The following is a 21,740-nucleotide window of genomic DNA, read 5'->3' on the forward strand; positions in this document are numbered from 1 at the left end:
ATTGGAGCTCTACACTGTACATTTAAGGAAGTGAGAGGGACTTACCCAGTTCGTCCCATAGCTGCCGACACTTGTCCGTCATGCCAGTCCCCTGCTGCCGCCACAGAGAGAGGCGAGGGTCGGCCATGAACTGTTCTGTGATCAGGGTCAACATCCTGGCACCGTTAGAGTCACGCATCCGCAGCATCTCCCGCACCTACAGAAAACATTCATTAATATACAGTAAGTCATCTGGGATGAATTTTGATACTGAATATTCATGCATGCAGAGACAGACAGGACAGACGTTGTACGTACCTTGGCAAACATGGAGTTGAGCTGCTTCCCGGAGCCGTAGTACCCTCCCTGGGACAGGAACAGTTTGACTTGCTCCCTGACCTGCTCCTCATCCAGGTGCCAGCAGTTGTCATCATCAATGCTGGCCCCTGCCGTGGGGTCCGGGGCCCCTGGGAACACAAACAGAAAGAGACAAAGTCAGACCAAGGATGAATTAAAACCATAACTAAAGCTAACAGGCCCCAAAACATGTCTTATATCAATAAGCACTGTCAGACACACCTCAAATCTAACCTCATATAATACAACGTTTGTTCCTTGAATATTTTTCCAATTAAGCAAACAGCTAAAAAACGTAAACAATGTGTGACCCCAGCTATGTAAACCCAGGTATGTAAACCCAGCTAGGTAAACCCAGCTAGGTAAACCCAGGTATGTAAACCCAGCTATGTAAACCCAGCTATGTAAACCCAGCTATGTAAACCCAGCTAGGTAAACCCAGCTAGGTAAACCCAGCTAGGTAAACCCAGCTAGGTAAACCCAGCTAGGTAAACCCAGCTATGTAAACCCAGGTAGGTAAACCCAGGTATGTAAACCCAGGTATGTAAACCCAGGTAGGCGTCCTTTAGGTAGCACCAACACCCAGTAGAACCAACTGAAGTCCTGCCAAGTCACTGTTGTATCCGAACGTTCACATTCCACAATCAAACCCTCAATCAAATCCTGCTTCTTCATTGTCAAGGGGGCTCCCACTTCAACACACCGACAGCAAACACCAGGAGACTGGGCGATGGACTTCCTTGTTAAGAGGCTGGGGTGGATAAATATTTTGATAGTGATGTGGACAGATAACAAGCTGCAGAGTTCCCCTGTATTCATCCCAAACTGCACCCTATTTCATATATAGTGTACTACTTTTGCCCAGAGTATGGGCCCTGGTCAAAAGTAGTGCACTATATAGGGAATAGGATGCTATTTAAGACGCAACTCTGTTTTCCAGACTAGAGGGATAACTGGGGGCTGTTCATGCCTGCTCTGGGGCCGAGCAGCTAGAAACGTTACAACGCTGACGTCTGACTTTCTTTTTTACTTAAAGAAACGGAAAGCACCAGCAGGCCGGGAGACTCTGGCATCAAACGAGTTGTTTGATGCCTCCGAGTCCTGGCTGCTGCTTTGGTATCGCAATCAGTACTCTGTCAGGACTCTGACTAGACATCACACCTTGCTCTTCAAGCCCACCAGAGGAAGATGGGGTAGAAACTAAGGAATGTAAGGGACTAGCAGAGGCTCTGGGTAAAGCACAATACCTGGTCATCTGGTGGCAGGTATAGACTGTAAAACCTTGTTGTTCTGTGTAAATTCCTGTGCTAAACATGAATCAACTGTTCACCAAATGCACACTTTATGTGAACATGGGGACCTTATGTTAAGTCCAACAACTGAAGTCTTGGTGTTGTGTGTCTTTCTTACCATGGACCTGGTTGATCTCAGAGTTGGACGAGAGGATCTCGTCGGCTAGTTTCTGGGCAGTGGGCAGCACCTCTGTGTGGTGTGCTGTGATGAGGTACTGGACCAGCTTCTGTAGCTGGTCTCTGTTCATCTGGAACAGGGTCTCTGAGATGGGCAGCCGCAGCTTGACCTGCTCCGGCTTCCTGATGCGGTACAGGGACAGGGCCACCACGTGGGCGCAGTAGAAGATGTCTCGGTTGCCGCAGCCGCAGGTGACCGAGGTGATCTTGCAGCGGTCGAAGCTGATGGCCACCCTGTGGGTGACCTCGGGCTCCGCCTGGGAGGCGGGCTCCGTGACTGTGCCACTGAGGTGGAAACCTGGAGAGACAGAGAAGACCGGTGTCAGCAGACTTAATCAACATTGAAATTACTGCTGTGATTTCACATCTTCCCCTTTAGCAGTACATTCAGCTGAAGAATTGTTGGGACTCAGCACTCTAAAAGTCACAAGTCACATAAGTAATGAAGGGGTTGTCAAAACATTCTGGCAATGTACACACAAAGAATCCTGCAAACTAACATGTGATTACGTTAACCTTTACAAAGAGAGCACCAGTTTGCAAAAGAAAAAAAGGTAATCTACCCCCCAAAGCACTCTGGGATTTAGCTAGCAGTATCATAATCAGTTCAAGAGAAGCTAGAAGTTCAAGCCACGTAGTACACGGTCTTAAAATAAGAAACCTGAGGGCAGGCTACAGCTCATATAAACCATGTTTGTAGTTTAGTTAGCTGATAAGATGTGAAATACAAAAGGAGTAGATAAGATAGTGAAGGAAAAAGTGGATACTAGTTAAATACGTCTGGACCACATGAAACAGTTTCTTCAAAGGAAATGCTCCTGCCTGCTTGCGAGGTTCTGGCATATTTGAGGTTTTGGAAGTCAGTCAGTCGGTTGTTGAGGGGCAAAGGGTGGGGAGAGGAGAGAGCGCATGCAGTAAAAGGGATGGTAAATGGGTGTGTGTCTGATAGAAAGTCTGGCAGCTCACTTTGACTGGTAAATTATTAATGCTGGAGGGAGACTCAGAGAGGGGCTGGGAGAACAGAACTAAATGACTATATCACAGTACCCCACCAAACCATAGCAACCAGGCCTGCTCCCTGAACTTAAACACATTCTATTTACTCCATTTCTATGCTCCCTGGCTGCATGACTAATGGCTAGATGCCAGGTGACCCATGATAGCAGATTGAATGTGAATAAAGGGTTGTAGGACCTGACCCCTGGCTACCCATAGTACACACTGGACATAGGTACACTACACCCCATAGAGTGGTATATAAAAAGCCCAACCTACAAACCTTCAATGTAGAGAGCTCAGCTAACCAAGGCTAACCTAATAAACACCAACCTGTCTGGTGAACTGTAATAGACCCACACGCAAGCTCACGCACACACAAGCAAGTTCACTCTCACACACACAAGCAAGTTCACTCTCACACACACAAGCTCACAAATACACAATTAATTATAGGGTTAGACTAGTGAGACAGGGGAGTAAAGCCTGCCGTTCTCTTGCCAAATCCCACAAAAGCCTTTTCCAGATGAGCTCTTCTGAGAAACAAGCCCCCCTCTTCCCCTGTTCTCTTTTTCTTTGGGGGGGGGGGGGTCAACGTCCAATTTACTGCCAAACCCTTTCAGGCTGAGACAAAACCACAGGCCCATCTGATTAAGGAGAGTTTATGGTGATGTCTGTTTTCCTTTTGATAAAAGAAAAGGAGAGGGGCTACCCCTATGTGTTGCAAATGACTTGCAGCACAATACAGAGTTCAAAGTGAATTTGGTGAAAGACAAAGATGCATGGAAACCTTGTGGAGAAAATGGCGGACTTTTGTGTTCAGCCATTTTTCTTCCATTCAGTCATCAAATGTTGTACTGTACAAGTACGGTCTTGGTCTACTTCCAAGGCAGTCTGTAAAACTGGTACTGTATATCAATATGACAGAAACAAGGGAACAAACTAGTAAGATGTGAGATAAGGGTCATTACACGGTAACAGAGTGATGCTGAGACTCAGATTCTTCACTTTAAAGTGTATGTCAAACAAAAAACAATGACTGCCAAATTAAACCATACAACTATATGCACAAGGTGTACTTGGGAACAATTTCCACAGAATAACAAAAAATAAATGTACTTGAAGAACAGTCAGTAGACGCAAATGGAGAATTCTAGCTTCTGGAATAATCCTTATCCTATATATCTAATATGTTAGCAGGTTGTTGATGTTCAACAGTCAGTTCATGTTGCTTTATGTATTTAGCCAGGATAGTCCAGTCACACTTGGCACTGTTTTCCTGGAAGTGGTTTCACAGCAAACTTACAGAAAGTAGGTATGCCATAACCCTGCCTAATAAATGTAGCAATTTATGAAACAAACCAAAGTGGAAAAAACAGAGGTTTGCCAACTCTGTTACTGCTCACCACCATGTTCCTCTATGGCAGTGTGATGTAACAGTCAGGCAATAAAGTGGACGACACAGAGGAGATAGAGGTGACTAATGTGTTTTAAATCAGAGAGAGGTGGTAACACAGGCACACACTGTAGATGACTTCACCATTCTTACTCTAACTCCACAACGGAAGGAGAAGATGTACAGTACACTGTACATGATGCCACTCATAATAGCTCCATTTTTACCGTTCCACTAATCCGATGACAGAGGACATGTACACTCAGTACCAGGGAGAACCAAACCCTCTAGTCAAAGCCTTCTGCCATACACCTCTGAGGATATCTCAAAGGGATCTAACCCCCAGTCTACAGAGAGGGAAGGTTGTTTACAGGAAAAAAAGTGATCTTGTAGATTGAAACACATATGTAGAGTAGTGCTGCGTCTTTGGCAGCTGCACAAGAAGAGACATGCATAGGTTTTACAATATATCAAGATGTCTCCCTGACTCGAAAGAACAAGGCCTGACCACCAACAACAGTCCCTCTAAACTGCGCGTGTGCGCGGTCACGCACTTCCTCCAGGACTATCGCGCCGAGGAAATGACATGCCGCGCAGAGACGCAAGAGACTGAACTTTCCTAAGTCCGCCCCATTAGTTTGTACCATATAGATCTTTTTACTGTGATCGAATCAACATTATATCAGCCCAATATTCAATGCAACAGACCAAAACAAATCTAACTTTGCAAGATTAAGTCTGATGTTGTTGTTGACAGATCGCAACGGAGTAGAATTCTATTGGCTGCGCTTTTCAGATCAGAGCTACGAGTGTGCACATTTGTTGCTATTCTTTGCTAGTTAGCGAGTTTTTAACCCAGTTATAGATAAGTATAGGTCAGCAATGTGGAGTTACTGCTTTCTACAAGAGCACAAAACGTGTAGGCTACATTTAAAGCTGTCTTTGAAAAGCCAGTCAGGTAAAAAGCTTGTTTCTTAAATAAAGGGGCAGTGTTGTATTTTGAGACCAGGCTTGAATATGCAAATAAGCCAATAGGCAGAGTGTAGACTACATTGTATAATTTTCTGTATGGTAATAATAATTGTATTTTGTGAAGTGGTTTCTTGCATCGTACAACACAATACAAAGCAATTTACAGTCACCTATTTAGCCCATGGTGTTACAGACCAAGTAAAAAATCATGAGTTAATATCAAGCCCTTCATAATGTAAAAACGTTTTTAAAAGTCTCATGCAATGTAGGCCTGCATTGAACACTACATATAGGTTACTGTAGGCTATATCATAGAAATCAAAAGCTATTTCCATGTGAAAATGCTATGGGATTTGCTCCATTGGTTTTGTTGGTAGGTCTACATTATGCTCAAATAGCCACAATAGCCTATTGGCTACTGTCTAAAACTGTAAGTTGCACAGAATTCTCACAATGTTCAAGTTTCCGCTCACAAGACCTAAAATTTGCTCAGGGCCCCCAAAAATTTGAGGGAACATTGCTGACAACTATCCATAAAGTACCACAACAATGTGCTACCTATGCATATGTAGTCAGACCAAGGTGCCTCGCTCACCGGTCAGTCACTGTATGTAGAGTGGCTGCAGACTGCAGTATGGGGCCTGTGCTCGGTGTAAGGGTGACTATGAGGCCCTATCTCCGTGCTGCAGCGTGGTGTGGGTCTGAATCTGACAGTTGCTGCAGTGCCACAGCCTGCTGCTGGTTAAAGAGGGGCAGGCTGGGTAAGGTGGCTCCTCATCTCCTTTCACAGTGTTCCCTACAGTAGAGAGCCAGGCATCTGCCGCTGATGGACATGAAGGGCCCTCCTCGTCTTTCAGCCAGGGGCTCCCGTTTCCCCCCAGTCACCCCAACCCCCGCCCCGTCTTTTGTTGGCCGGCCGCATCGCTGAGTGTGATCCTGCAGTCCCTTTCTGCTGCTCTTTTCTTTTCGGTCTTTCTCTAGAAGCTCAGGGCAATACAATCCCCCTTTTCGTTGAACCCTCCTTCCTTCCGCATGGTGTGTGTGTCCTTTCTGGACCTGGTCTAGAACCTGCACAGTGACTCTCTTCTAGATGAGGGAGGGGTGTCTGGGTGTCCTGAGGATGAGGAGGGTCTGGGTGTCGTCAGCAGGTGGTATGGAGGTGTCAGTTCAGTCACAATGCAAGATGCTGCTGCTGTATCAATCAGTTAGGGAGTGATGGTGGGAGGAAGGGATGGGATGATGGGAGGGATGGAGGGAGGGATGGAAGGAGGGATGGTGGGATGGAGGGATGAATGGATGGATGGATGGAAGGTGGGAGGGATAGTGGGAGGGATGGTGAGATGGTTGGCGGGATGGAAGGATGGTGGGAGGGAGGGATGGTGGGAGGCATGGAGGGAGGGATGGATGGATGGGATTGTGGGCGGGATGGATGGTGGGGTAATCAACACAACACTCTGCCACGGCTAATATGGGTCAGGCCAGCACTCCGCACACTCTGTGGCAACTCTCAATTGTCTCTAGGAAGAGTCCCAGCAGGTTGCCATGGCCAGCCAGGCATAGAGGAGGAGAGGACAGCTGATTGGGGAGGGAGGAGGGGGAGGACGGACCATGTGGCAAACACGGCTGGCTTATTTATCGTACACAAGCTTGCGGCGATACAAGATGCTGTCCGTGTTTGCTATATACAAGCTTGTTGGGGCTCCCAAAGAAAACAGCAGGGAGAGAAAAGTGACGGAGGACGAAACAGGTTAGGCGGACGCCAGAGACCGGGTCAGCGGTAGCGGACGCCAGAGACCGGGTCAGCGGTAGCGGACGCCAGAGACCGGGTCAGTGGTAGAGGACGCCAGAGACCGGGTCAGGGGTAGCAGACGCCAGAGACCGGGTCAGGGGTAGCAGACGCCAGAGACCGGGTCAGGGGTAGCAGACGCCAGAGACCGGGTCAGGGGTAGCAGAGTGCAGATGAATCAGTGTGTCGCCAGTTCTAGTCAAAGCAGCACTAACCACAGTAGGAGGCTCTTGACACTGCAGTATAAATCACTTCCCATCAGGAGGCCAGCTCTGAAGGAGGCCAGCTCTGAAGGAGGCCAGCTCTGAATCAGCTATAGGGGTCAGATCTAAAAGCAGCAGCTGAAGCTCCCTTGTCTCTTCTCTGGACCACTACTTAACACTCTGGGGCTGTGATATCACACATTAAGAGGTCCCTAGCCTTCTCACAGCGCTGGCTTTGTTCACTATGACAGAGATATGCAAAACCATCGTCACAACCATTAGATATAGCATTTTCCCCCAGTTATTCCCCATACTGTTGTAATCAAGGGGCCAGGGTAAAGCCCCTAAACAGATGAATTTCTAACAAAGGTGAAATGAATGTTTGGTTCTGGGAGCCCTGCCAGCCCCACAAAGCTGATTTGATCCTGAGCAGAAGCACATGGCCGTCTGTCTCTGGGGAAGAGCGGTGCTGTGGGGGAGGAGCCTGGATGGATGCTACATGAACAATATGACTGAGCCAGGGGAGGGAGAGGGTTTGTTTCAGTAGGCTTACTCTTACTCTACACCATCCTGTCCGTCCGTCCTCCATCCATCCATAGCACCAAGTGACTGGGTTTATGCCTACAGTATGTAGGTATAACGAGGCCTGATATGTCTTAGTAGGAGTTAGGAGGAGAGAGGCAGTAAGACATTGAGACATTTGAGTCCAGCTCAATGATCCGTCTGCTGCAGTGTCTAATAGTCCTAATAATTCATCTGGGGGTGATGCTTCTAATGCAGCTCCTCCAGCCTGGACCCATTTACTCTGCTAACCATCTGTCTACTGCAGCAATGGCTGCTTGCTGGATGCAGTGGTGAGGTTGGGGTTATATGTGTAGGCCTTCCATAGCTGGTGAGCGGGAAGAGCTGAGGATAGGAGAGAAAACCCCCCCATTAATTTGCTCCCTCCTCTCCTCCCTCCCTCATTCACCGCTCCCTCACCGGGCCTGCACCATCTGCCACTCCGCCGGCCGGCCCACGTGGGCCCCACCAGCCAATCAGAGAGAAGCCCCTCCCCGCTTCTAAACCATTAACCTCTAATCAGCCATGGAGGCTGAGCTGGAGATCTGTATGCCAGGCAGGCAGGGAGCTGGTCCAACACAGCACGCACAGTACAGCCTCCACAGCCTAGGACCCCCCCCCTCTCTCTGCCCATTCCACCGCAACTACATACCAGCCCACCTTCCATCTGTTCCAGCAGCATGGAGGTTAACACAGCACCCCAGCCCACCTTCCATCTGTTCCAGCAGCATGGAGGTTAACACAGCACCCCAGCCCACCTTCCATCTGTTCCAGCAGCATGGAGGTTAACACAGCACCCCAGCCCACCTTCCATCTGTTCCAGCAGCATGGAGGTTAACACAGCTCCCCAGCCACCTTCCATCTGTTCCGGCAGCAAGGAGGTTAACACAGCACCCCAGCCCACCTTCCATCTGTTCCAGCAGCAAGGAGGTTAACACAGCACCCCAGCCCACCTTCCATCTGTTCCGGCAGCATGGAGGTTAACACAGCACCCCAGCCCACCTTCAATCTGTTCCAGCAGCATGGAGGTTAACACAGCACCCCAGCCCACCTTCCATCTGTTCCAGCAGCATGGAGGTTAACACAGCACCCCAGCCCACCTTCCATCTGTTCCAGCAGCAAGGAGGTTAACACAGCACCCCAGCCCACCTTCCATCTGTTCCAGCAGCAAGGAGGTTAACACAGCACCCCAGCCCACCTTCCATCTGTTCCAGCAGCATGGAGGTTAACACAGCACCCCAGCCCACCTTCCATCTGTTCCAGCAGCAAGTAGGTTAACACAGCACCCCAGCCCACCTTCCATCTGTTCCGGAAGCAAAGAGGTTAACACAGCACCCCAGCCCACCTTCCATCTGTTCCAGCAGCATGGAGGTTAACACAGCACCCCAGCCCACCTTCCATCTGTTCCAGCAGCATGGAGGTTAACACAGCACCCCAGCCCACCTTCCATCTGTTCCAGCAGCAAGGAGGTTAACACAGCACCCCAGCCCACCTTCCATCTGTTCCGGAAGCAAAGAGGTTAACACAGCACCCCTGACTCCCACCCATCTATCTCTACACAACAGACATGCATATGCACAGACACAGCAGTGCATTCAGCATCACACAAGGCCCAGGGCCCGCTGATCTGATAAAGGCCTGATTGATTCATTTGTGATTTCCTAACAGCGCCATCATGGCCCCAGCACTGGGAGCCATTTGTCATGATCACATTCAATTGATTTCTGATTCGCTTGAATTCTATGCGATGGCATAGAGGGGGAAAAAGCTTTAATCAACTCCCTTTCACTGGGCCTCCCTTAAAACACAGGCACTGACGTCTACGGAAATCTAAGATAAGATGCATCAGCCAATTTCCCATGATGTGTGTTGAGCTTGTAGGCTAGTCGTTGAGTTGGGGCGGAGGGGTGGGGGGGGATACAAATCGGAGCTATAGCTAGCAACGCCGCACTGGGGAAGATCAAAACAATCATTTAGCGCCCGATGCAAACCAGACCTGGCTGAAGTGCCTTTATTCTGCTGCTGATCATTCATAGATTCAGGCAGGAGAGCAGTCTTAGTGGAAGAGATAAATATGAACGAGAGAGTGAGAGAGAGCAGGCTGAAAGGAGAAGATGAATCGTAGCACATTGGGACGGACCGTAATCACATACAGATGTCCTGCTTGAGATAAAAGAACGCTAGCTCTTCAACTGGAGGCTGACAGAATGGGAGGGGGATATCCCCTCATTGTTATTTGGGCTCAAGGTCTTCATGGCTGCCATACTAAAAGCAGAGCTGAGAAAGCATATTCCGTTTCCCTGACCAATTCAAGACATTGGAGGAGGCAACAGTGAATGTTCCGTGTGCGTGGACGGTACATTTAAATTCCCCTTGAATGGCGCTGTGCGATGTGTAGCAGAGAAAACAAATACAGTATATCCAATGTTCCTCACAAACAAACACCTGGGTTGTTCCAGTCAGTACACAGTACTGCACTCATGGGGCCTTGGTTGATGTGTAGAGAAAACAGGCCAGCCTTCTCCTCTCTCCTGTGTGCGAGCAAACCTCTTACCCAAGGCTAAACAAAAAGATTGAGATCTGGTGTTTCGCTGCTCTTGTTTGCGTGCCTCGCATTGTTCCTTGGCCTTGTGTGTCGAGAGAGGAGCTGCAGGTAGAGGGCTGGCTGCTAGCTGAGGGGCAGCCAGGGTGCATAAGAGAAGCTGACAGCTCCCAAAGGTCACCAGGCTGCATTTATCCCCCAATTACTAACAGATCAGGTCAGCTTCTCAATGCCTAGCGATGCTCTTATCAACCCCCTCTAGTCTCTCTACAGCTATGGCCCCTAATACACCCAGCTAACACTGGTCTTTCATTACGTGTGCCCTTAAAATGTAAGGATTCCTGTTTAATATGCAGGCAACCATCTGCCACTGTCTTGTTGCGATTGACAAGGAGCAGTCAGGGCAGCAAAATGCCTCTAGTGAGGCGTTTGTTCTTGAAGCACGGTCAGCGGTGCTTGATGAGTGCGCATTAAGAGGCTTATATTTCATAAAACTCACAAAAGAAAAAGATGCTGCCGTCGACGATGTGAAAATGTGCAAAGAATAGCAAGTGGCTAAAGACAGAAACAGGCTCTGAAGTTAGCGTTTGTTCTGTTGACAAAGAGAAAAATGTATAGCGCAAATCTAAATCGCCACTTTTGGCATAACTTATTAACCCCTTCAGTTGTAAACCAGTCTCAGATGGAAAGAAACAAAAACAATGAAACTTCAAGGAAGAAAAATCAGCTTTTAAAGTCTGAAGATACTGTGAGCTTGTCAGACACCCCCCCCCCCCACAAACCAAACCATTTCCATAATGATGCGGAAGCTATGAGTAAATGTACAGCTGAGGCGAGATGAACTGATGTCTCCATTGGTCCATTAACAAGATAGCAATCCCTGATCTGCAATTGGGCTTCTGGTTGACTTCATAAAATGCTCATCAAGCCAAGCTTAGCATCTGGACCAGAAAAAAACAGAGGGCCTGACAGAAAGGATGGGGCACGACGTGAAGCCTCGTCTTGCATGCATTCTGATGCTGCCTGGGACCCTGAAGGTGTGTTGTATTCTGTAAAGACAGGCTTCAGATCAGCTGAAGCAAAGGCAATGTAATGGCGGCAACTGAAATGACCACTCCTCCCCTTTCCCCCCCTTCCTCCTCTTCCAACTCCTCATTATCTAGGCCTATTCCCCCCTCCTCCCTTCCTCCTCCAACTCCCAAACCCCTCCTTCACTAGAACTATCCCCCCTTCTTTCAGCCCTCCCTACATTTGTTTCAGGGGACTGCCTTGCCTTGTGAGCTGGTATGCACCCTGAAAAAAGCCCAGCGATGCGCTAGCGGCCCGCTCCCCTCCGCATGCACACAGTACAGTCTTAATCTCACTGTGACCTGCTTTATTCCCCCTGAACCGGCTGCCCACTGGGCCCAGGATTCACAGGAGCCCTTTGTTCTCGCCGGGTCTGTCTAGGCCTCAGGCAAGGGCCTGGCTCACCACAAAGCTTAAACAGCGGTTAGCAGGCGTCAGCTTGGAAGCAGGGTCCTGGACACCACTGCCGCTGCCACTGAGATGCTGCATGCAGAAGAAAGAGGAGGAGAAAGAGAGGAGGAGAAAGAGAGCAGAGGAGAAAGAGAGCAGAGGAGAAAGAGAGCAGAGGAGAAAGAGAGAGGAGGAGAAAGAGAGAGGAGGAGAAAGAGAGCAGAGGAGAAAGAGAGCGGAGGAGAAAGAGAGAGGAGGAGAAAGAGAGCAGAGGAGAAAGAGAGAGGATGAGAAAGAGAGAGGAGGAGAAAGAGAGCAGAGGAGAAAGAGAGAGGAGGAGAAAGAGAGAGGAGGAGAAAGAGAGCAGAGGAGAAAGAGAGCGGAGGAGAAAGAGAGAGGAGGAGAAAGAGAGCAGAGGAGAAAGAGAGAGGAGGAGATGTGTGGAGAACAGAAAGGAGATCCGGAGACAACAGGGGGGTGCCAAAAGGCATTGATGGCGCTCGGAACACACTCGCTCCCGGTTACCCAGCACTGCGGTGAAGCGGCATGTTATTTAGTGAGAGGGTGCGACAGGCTGGCTTTGGCTGGGACCTTTGAATGGGTAGTGTGTGCTGGGGAGTGTTAGGATTGGAATAGGCTCCTACAAAAGACAGACAGAATCCCAAGTCCCTGGTTAGATTACATCACCCATGTTATTCCTTTCTGTCAATCACTGAGCCACCGGAGCATTGCAATGTGGGAGAAACGCTATAACTGTGGCCGTGGCAAAGTAGCCATTTCAACAATGCAATGGTAATTTCACAGTCCCTCTAAACTGAACTTGTATCTTTGTGATATTTGCCACCGGATTCAGTAAGTGAAATATCAGTCTCTCTCTCCAGCAGAAAACACCAACATGTGGCGTCCATATTATAAAGATTATAACAGGGGATTTGTCTTTGCAGTCAGTTTATTTCAGAGCACAAAAACAAGTGAACTCAATAACCTGGGGGACAGGACAAAACTGACACCAGCCCATTCAGGCCCGCACCAAATAATGTCAAGCGTTCACACATGCGCATGCAGCCAGAATAAAAAGGCAAGGCTCAGTAAACAATACCACACAATGCACTTTGGCTCTGTTCTGTTTACAAAGAAAAGGCCTTATCGCTAGAGAGCCGTTCATTCACATGGCCCTGACACTCTGAAAAAGAGCAGCTCACCAGTGACAGCCCCTCTAAGGGGAGCACTGACGGACGCAAAGCTAGCCCGCTCTATGGACCCACCGGACTCCCACTCTAAAGTACCAGATTCCGCACAGACAGAAGGACATCATTAGTAGAAACTAGCCTGCACGGAGACGACGTAGTTCTCTGTCTCACAATAAGCTACCAAGCGTGTGAGCCTGCTCCGTAATAGGAGCGTTGGTTGGTATGTTCCCTGGGTTCTGCTTACTATTTCTTTCTCTTCCTCTCGTTCCACATAGACGGCTCTGCATTGTATGCCATGTCTATGGGTAAATAGAAGCCTTCCATGGCGCTCCATTCAGGGCAGACAGAGGCCATGTCATCGGGGTGGCAGATCAGAGAGTCGGGGGGAGGTATATGCATTCAGTGCCCTTTAGGCTGCGATGCCTGTATTGATAGGCACACCCCCCAAAAACAATCAAAACAATAGGCCAGATAGGCCAGTGGAGAAAGACAACTTAAGACTAAACCAACAATGATGCAAGCTTTACAATTCTGGATGTGTAGACAATGGGTTCCAGTAAAAACAAGCATGGCCAGTGTGGAAATCCAAGAGCTGAGCTGTGTGTGTCATGCTGCAGTGCCGGAGAGAACCCGAAACACCAACTATCATTAGACAAGCTAGAACTCTTACGTGTGAGTAATTCAAATATACACTCCACTACATACACCTATTAGCTACCATTCGCTCCACAGCTCCCCCCCCCCCCCCCCGTACTCCAATGCTTCTCATTTAAGCTCTACTTGAAGAGAATGGACATTGATACAAGTGCTTTAAAAATGACCTGTGCCTTCATCCAGCAGAAGCGTTTTGAGTAGCTTTTGGACCAGCCGTAGCGTTCTCTCACAAAGAGAGCTTGATTAATAAGCATGGCTCCTTTTCCGGAGAGCGACAGAAAGGAAAAGGCCATCTGAAAGGCACTTAAAGACAAATTATGTAGATTTAAAACACTGCTTTGGTCACCGGGGATACTGTGGTGAATATTCATAAAGCAGCACTCCAGACTGGTTAAAGAGCCTCACCTATGAGAGGTCACCACAGAGAGACAGCCAGCAAATCAACTTCTCTGATTTGGCTTGAACCCGCCTCCTCTCCACCGAATAATGAAACTGAGAAACTTTTCCCGACATTCGGTCTCTTTATTATGTAATACAGAGATCCAATAAATGAGCTACTTTCTGATTGGATACTATATGTAATTCTATGCTAGTAATAACCTGAACTAGCTTCGGACGGTGGCGACATTGTTTTCTTTCAGGTGCCATTAACCACAGTGGCACAGTAATCTCAACTACATGGCTTAGTTATAATACAGGGCTGTTCTGTTCACCTCCTCCCAGTCCCTCCCTCTTCACATTAAGGTCGCTGCCATCACAAAAAGACACCAAGCCCTAACAACAACGTACGTTGTGGACTGGGCAAGCGCCAGCTGGACCCGCCTGACTTGGCACACGTCGGTGGTCGTCCTTGGGGGAGTTAGCTGTTAGCTGGGGGATACAGCAAAGCAGAAAAGCCTGATTTCAACGGGGTCCGTACTCAAACTACTTTCTCTTCCTTCCTTGTGAGAAGTGGGGATGTTTTTCAAATAGGTTTTCTTTCTCTTTTGTTTCTTCACCAAAGTGAATAAATGGGAGGAATGGGCAAAAGAAAAGCTCTAGGCTGGCTAGCTGCCCTCTCCCACCTTGTTATTAAAACATCGTTTTTTACCTGATTACAGACCTGACTAGGACCGGGCAGGCTGTTAGACAAACACTGGCCACTCCAGTAACAACACCGCTATTAGTACTACAGTACACTACCAGCACCAGGTAATTAAACACACACACACACACTTAGTTGAGAGCCAGGCACCCTTCTACTATGTATCTCTCTCTCAAATCTCAGCTTAGCGCTTCTTCCTGTATCGGCACGCAGCGACCGGCCACGCTACACTGCTCAGCCTAAACCCACACATGGAAGAGGATCATACACCACTATGCTCAGGAATGTGGATGTGAATGTGGATTGTGAAACCCCCTTTATGCTGTGGGGTATCGAAAGCCAGGAAGCTCCCCCTTGAATTGTTTCTGTCTGTTCAGACATATCGCCTGGAGAGGAGAGCCAGGGAAGGGGAGGGCTACTATGTGAAATGAGGGGGAGAAAGCCGATCCCACAACTAGATTAAACGGAGGTATTTTGCGAAAGTAATTAACTCATGGAGGAGGAAGCAAAAAAATAATTTGCTTAAGGGGGAGGGAGAGAAAGTCTTGGAACTCCCACACCACATGGGTGTGGTAATGAAAGTTCCCCCATAGCCCTGCAGAATATTAAATCATGGGTATGGTTGTAGAAGTGGGCAGCTGCCTATCAATTTAGCCTGGATACAGACAGAGAGCAGGAGAGAGGCTCCGTTCCTTACTCAGCAGGAGCCGTCTGCCAAGGCCCAGTGGAGTCAGGCAGGGGGCAGAGGGGATGCAGGGTGGTGGCACACCCCCTACCCAGGGCCACGTGCCAAACACAATGACCCACAGAGCTGCCAGGGCACTGTGTCTGCTGGGTTCGGTGTGTGTGTGTGCGTGCGTGTAGGAATGTGCATGTTTGCATTCCAAAGAGGCATGCTGCCTCCCTCGCCACAGCAACAGCAAGAGGAGAGTTTGGACTTTGCTGAAACAGAGGGAGGAAGGGAAGGAGGGAGCGAGCGAGGAGACAGAGCGGACCGAAGAGGGAGGGGAAAGCGACATCAATGGATGAAACTGGGCACTGAGCCAAGCTCCGGCATTACAATACAAAGAAGAAAAAAACGGAACATTTAAGGAGAGAGGAGAGAGAGAGAGAGAAAGAGCAAGAAAGAGCGAGAAAGAGAGAGAAAGAGAGAGAGAAGGGCAGGGAAGGAGAACGGGACAAGAGGCAGTGTGCTAGTGTGTCGTGTATCTGGGGGTGAGGCCAATTCTATTATCACTAGTCGGAGGGTAAAGGAAGAAGCTTTCTGGTGGGCTATAGTGGACGGCTGGCAACACAGCCAATGACATAGGGCGGCGCACAATTGGCCCAGCGTCGTCCGGGTTTGGCCGGTGTAGGCCATCATTGTAAATAAGAATTTGTTCTTAACTGACTTGTCTAGTTAAATAAAGGTTAAAACAATAAAATAATAACACAGCCAGGCCACGACTGGAATAAGAACAAGAGAATCACGAGGAGGAAAAGCTTTTGATGTTCTGTTAAAGAAGAAATAACTTTCTTCCAATAACATTGCAGAGTGCAACATTCTGAACTACCTCGCAACACAACATAATGTTTTTCAGTATTTTGAACCAAACTCCTTTGTGAAAGCACAGCAAAGATAATCAGCTCAGCCCATCTCCATGCTCGACCAGGCACCATGCAGACAGACAGTTAGCCTCGTGCTCCATGCAAACAGACAGTTAGCCTCGTGCTCCATGCAGACAGACAGTTAGCCTCGTGCTCCATGCAGACAGACAGTTAGCCTCGTGCTCCATGCTGACAGACAGTTAGCCTCGTGCTCCATGCAGACAGACAGTTAGCCTCGTGCTCCATGCAGACAGACAGTTAGCCTCGTGCTCCATGCAGACAGACAGTTAGCCTCGTGCTCCATGCAGACAGACAGTTAGCCTCGTGCTCCATGCAGACAGACAGTTAGCCTCATGCTCCATGCAGACAGACAGTTAGCCTCGTGCTCCATGCAGACAGACAGTTAGCCTCATGCTCCATGCAGACAGACAGTTAGCCTCGTGCTCCATGCAGACAGACAGTTAGCCTCGTTCTCCATGCAGACAGACAGTTAGCCTCATGCTCCAGTAACAAGGTTTTGCAGTAGCTATTAATTGGCTGCTCTTCCCCCGTGCCAGGCATTAGGAAGCAGGGAGCAGGCAGGGAGCAGTGCTAACCAGACTGGGTTTCATTAGCCTAGCCTCTGCAGTACCTGACAACAAAACAAAGGGGTTAGCTACAGCTAGCTGCCTGCCAGGCACGGGCAGCAGCACACAGAACTAGATTAGAGGCAGGTGGGGTAGTAGATTACTGAGTGGCTCTATCTGCTGCAATCAGGTCAACCCTGGCTCACACACTGAAGACACAGACGTACATGCACGAGCATGTGCACACACACGGACGCATTCCACAGGCCCAACTAAAAGCAGTTTAACTAGTTTAGAACCACCGTGTTGTCCCTCTCCCCCTTTCTGGACAGACGAACGGAGGGTGAGTGCTGTTCAGATCACTCGACTCCGACACGTATCGACATATAGATTTGGAGGAGGATTAGCCAGCCTACTACTGAGCCCTTCAGCAACTCAGCCCAAACAAAGAGAATCTAAGTAGGCCTTCTTAGAATGGGCCAATATCTAAGATTAAGCATTATCCTGAGAAGTGCAAAGCACCCGCCAAAAATAGGTGACATTGCATGACTATTTGGGTTGGGCATTGTGTTGATTACATTATCAGGCCTTACTCTGTCTACGAGGTAGGCCTATTCTTTGAACGTGTGGCTAATCAGCCACAAGCAGAGGCTGACGTACTATATCCTGAAATGATATGCGTTGGAGCTGGCAAACACAGAGGGCTAGTATCCAAGCCGTGCTAGAAGGATTACACTTGGCCCAATGAGAAAGCTTGTCTCCTCCCACACTCCTAAAGCAAGGAGGAGAGCTCGTCTCGTGGCTGGCAGCTCAGGTCCCATCTGGCCTGTACACACACCCACACACAGGAGATTCTTCCTTCTCCTATAGCACTGGCCTCATTTAGCAGCCACACACACACACACACATTGTCTGCAGGAGGGAGCTTCACTGTTACAGTGGTAGGAGGGGAGGGACTCTCTACACTGGCTCCCAAATACTAAGAAGGCTAATCCTGTTATACACGTCCTAATAAGAAATGAATGAATGAAAAGCCAGCTTCTTCACAGAAGGGGAGCAGGCAGCAGTGGGGCTGGGGTTGGGCTAAGTGGGCCCAGGGGGTTGGGGTACAGTCATTGGTGGCCAGGCTACTTTAGCAACCCAGTGTGCTCTAGGTCTAAGTCTAATTTGTGCAGTTGTTCCTTTAAAGTGGCCCCGGGGCCTCTGGGAAGGTTCTAATCAGTGTGTGAAGGCAGATCCATCAGATATGCTAATCAGAGATCTTACCTGAACAAATACCCTCAAGAGCAGTCTCATCCATCTTAATTGGGAGAGGGCTTGTTAATAATGCAGGCTAGGCAGGCAGGGAGGGGAGGCTGAGGGGCGCTCTGCAGATATTAATAGAGGGATTTGATGAGAGGGGGATTTTTTTTCCATCCAATCATCAAGGACAGAACACAAATCAGACAGGAAAAAAAATCAGCCCGGGGGCAAATTCCTGGGTGCACTTCAGAGTGGCTGTGACCTAGCGGTCTACCTTGGCTGTTGAAAGACTTTCTAGTTCTGTAACTATCTGAAATCTACAATAGTCATATCATGAAAACAGTAGCCTATGTCTAAAAATGGAGCCTATGGAGTTGAATGCTCATTGGGATGACTAACTGGTGAGGGTGGAAAATAGCCAAGCAGCATCAAAAGGCTAGTTAGTAAACGGGTGGCTGGGGTTAAATATCCACTGTTATGTTATAAACCATTGACATTACTTTAATAGGAATCCAGTGTTCCATAACTGGAGTGAAACTGCATACTTTGAAGTTGGGGCTGGCACAAAGGCTGCTTGATATACAAAAGAGGCCTCTAGGTTTGCAAACTGGGGGAAATTGAGAGGCAGTTGACTTCAAAGCTCAGGGAGTGTTTATGACACATGTGCACCATTTGAGGCGGGTTTAACCCCTATGGGACGTGAGGACCCGAGGGAGAGCAGGGAGACAGGGAGGGACAACCCCTTTTCCCCAGAAAGACATGACCAGGAGGACTACTGGGAATACGAGAGAGGCTAAGAGATTAACTCACGCATTAGCTTTGTCTTACTTCTACCTCAGGTATAGCGTCCTGGAGTAGTGTCCACTGTCAGACAGTGGTACTGAATGGAAATATGAGCTGGTTGTATAGTCTTCTATGTCAAAGACATTCTTTAAAGCTTGAATCACTAACCAAGGCTAGCAGTAGCAGGACAGCCCTCTTTTTTACTAGCGGTGGCCTCAAAGTCACCTAGCAACAGAAAGACTATTCTACTGTACTTTATTAGGTCAATTCCAGTAGTAATGAGGAGAGATAAGGTTAGTAGCACAATTAGCTAGGTGATTGGCTGGCCCAATTATGTTGGACTTGACAGAAAGGCAGGGAGGGAGGAAGAGGTGGGACTGGACAATTGAGCAGGTCTGATGGTAGTTATTGGAACATATGATCCAAAGCAGCACTACTGGACTCCAGACTGCATTACCCGGGGGAGTTCGCTGCATGACTGCTTTTGTGGATAGCATGGCACACTTTCAAAACGGAGGAAGACTGTTCTGACACACAAAAGGACACCACACTAAAATAGGACTGGATTATCCAGAATTAGACAAACGTATGTGTTGTTGTTTTGCTTGTTGAGCGTGTTAATGAGGAGATAAACAACTTAAAATGGAGCATAATAGCCTGTTTCCTCAAGTGTATGGGTACGTGTGACAGATGGGACAAAAGTAGACGGAAAACAGGTGAAATCACAAGGAAACCACATAGGAAGTCACACTTAATCTGTGCATGGCTTCCTTTAATATGGTCAAAACAATGTTTAAAATGCTTTTCACAGAAGACAATTATCGGAAACCTATCATTCTGAAAGCAGGAAATAACTGACACCATTATGCCCAAGGTGAGCTCCAGCATCACCATCAGGGTGTAAAGATTCCTGCTACCTCTAATGTCAGGGCCCAGCCGTGATGGACAGAATAAAGGAGGTGACTAGGGAAGGAAGATGAGGAGAGGACAAAAGGGCCAGGGTGAGGGCTGTGGTGTGGAGCGGCTCTAAAGAGAGAGAGAGAGAGAGAGAGAGAGAGAGAGAGAGAGAGAGAGAGATAGAGATAGAGACTGAGAGAGAGAGAGAGAGAGAGAGCGAGAGAGAGAGAGAGAGAGAGAGAGAGAGAGACAGAGAGAGAGTTAGGCAGGGGCCTTCCTTCTCCTCTCCGTGTTGGACAGGGTCAGTAATGACAGCCTGAGACTCCAATCAAACAGAATTATCCAGGAAAGGCCTCTTCAATCACTCACTGATTTACTTGACGTTTTTCCTTTTTTCTCTCTCACGCTCTCCTTTTCACAGCCCCCAGAATCAAGAGATGATGAAAGGTAGCGGTCATGAATATTTCCGTAAATGTTTTTTTTCTCTCTCTTTCAGTGTGAAACCTCGTCTCCCCAGCCCCATGTAGCCATGGTCGGTCAGGGAGGGACACCTGTTTTCAGCCAGGTTCAGTTGTGTGTGATGAGCAAGGGCACAGCCATAGCCTTTCATCAGCCAGCCTTTGTGTGGCTCTAGGATAATGCGGCATTTACTGTTGATGAAAACAAATGGTGTACGGGGCTGCCAGATTGGATCACTTGAGTATACTGAATGTACTGCCATAGAAATCTATCATTCTAAACCTCAATGTACTGCCATAGAAATCTATCATTCTGCTATGTTCTCTGTATAGGTCCAGTTTCCATGAGGACTAATATCACATTTGAGTCAAAGTAATAGTTTATCATTTGACATAAAGGTAAGAGATTGCGGAACAATTGTAAAAAAGACACACACACACACACACACATACACAGACACACACTTCACGTTGAAAGTTCTTATCTGGCCTTCACAGCATCAGAGGGAGTCAGAAAAAGGGAAAATGATTGGTTCAGACATGGTGTCTGAATTGACATTAATGTATTCTCTTTATCACTGTAATACTATTGTCATCCAGCCAGCATGAAATATGTTCCAGAGCTCACAGCCTGGTCCCTTCATCAAGCCATGTGTCTACCTGTCAGAAACCTTACAGATTACTACCCACCACTACCCCTATGGCTCAAGAGGATATGAAAGACTGTATTAGGAGAGAGGGAACTTCAGAAATAAAGTGCCTTTGAGGGAATCTGATCGCATAATGTTTAATTGCTTCTTTCATCCGTTGTGCTTTAATCCTATTGTTGCAGCAGGCAGTTCCATCCCCAAGATAACGCACAACACTTTCAACACTGATTTACAGACACACACACTGGCTGCTTCTTTCTGCTGCCGCAGCACAAAAAGTGCTTAGCGCGCCACGCCCCTCTTTTCTGAGGCAAAATGAAACTAGGTGAAAATTTGAATTTTAAATCAATAGTGGTGGTGGAGGGATACAGTGGGATTGCGACTGTGGGGAAGGGAAGTCCAATATATGATGCCAGAGAGAAGATATCGCTTCTTTTCTACCCTCAACCCCACCACAGGAACAGTGTCAACAGAACAAGTTGGACTACTGTATTTAGCTAGCTACTTACACGCCCTGAAAACACTTAAACTAACATGCCATTCAGTGCTCACATGGCATCATTGATTCAAACGGCCTGCCTGGCCTAATTGTTGAAATGTTTCTACGGCTGTGAGTAACTACTAATGGTAGTTATTAACCACAAAAAAAACATTTACATTACATTTACATTTAAGTCATTTAGCAGACGCTCTTATCCAGAGCGACTTACAAATTGGAAACATATTTCAAATTTCAATAAGTGGCTGTGGAGGAGTGCTGATGAATGATTGACCAGTTAGTGGCTGTGGCCTTGCTCGCTCTGCATTACTTACTGCATAAACCTTACCTGTGGGTTACCTGTCAGTCAATAACTGGGCTTTAATGTGTATGCAGAATATAATGTCAATTATAAACTGGGTGGTTCGAACT

General features: G+C 48.0%; 1 protein-coding gene across 2 annotated transcripts in view; it reads right to left on the minus strand.

The window, feature by feature from the left end:
* Positions 1-21,740, minus strand: part of LOC115169753 (zinc finger SWIM domain-containing protein 5) — a 47,303-nt gene that overhangs the window by 12,523 nt on the left and 13,040 nt on the right. For both annotated transcript variants that reach the window (XM_029725673.1, XM_029725672.1), the window contains exons 2-4: positions 1,747-2,103; positions 298-446; positions 46-196 (exon numbers count right to left, since the gene is read on the minus strand). In XM_029725673.1, the coding sequence (XP_029581533.1) occupies positions 46-196; positions 298-446; positions 1,747-2,103 (657 nt within the window). The remainder of the gene's footprint in view (positions 1-45; positions 197-297; positions 447-1,746; positions 2,104-21,740) is intronic.

The sequence above is a fragment of the Salmo trutta genome, chromosome 31, assembly GCF_901001165.1.
Source record: "Salmo trutta chromosome 31, fSalTru1.1, whole genome shotgun sequence".
NCBI classification, from domain to species: Eukaryota; Metazoa; Chordata; class Actinopteri; order Salmoniformes; family Salmonidae; genus Salmo; species Salmo trutta.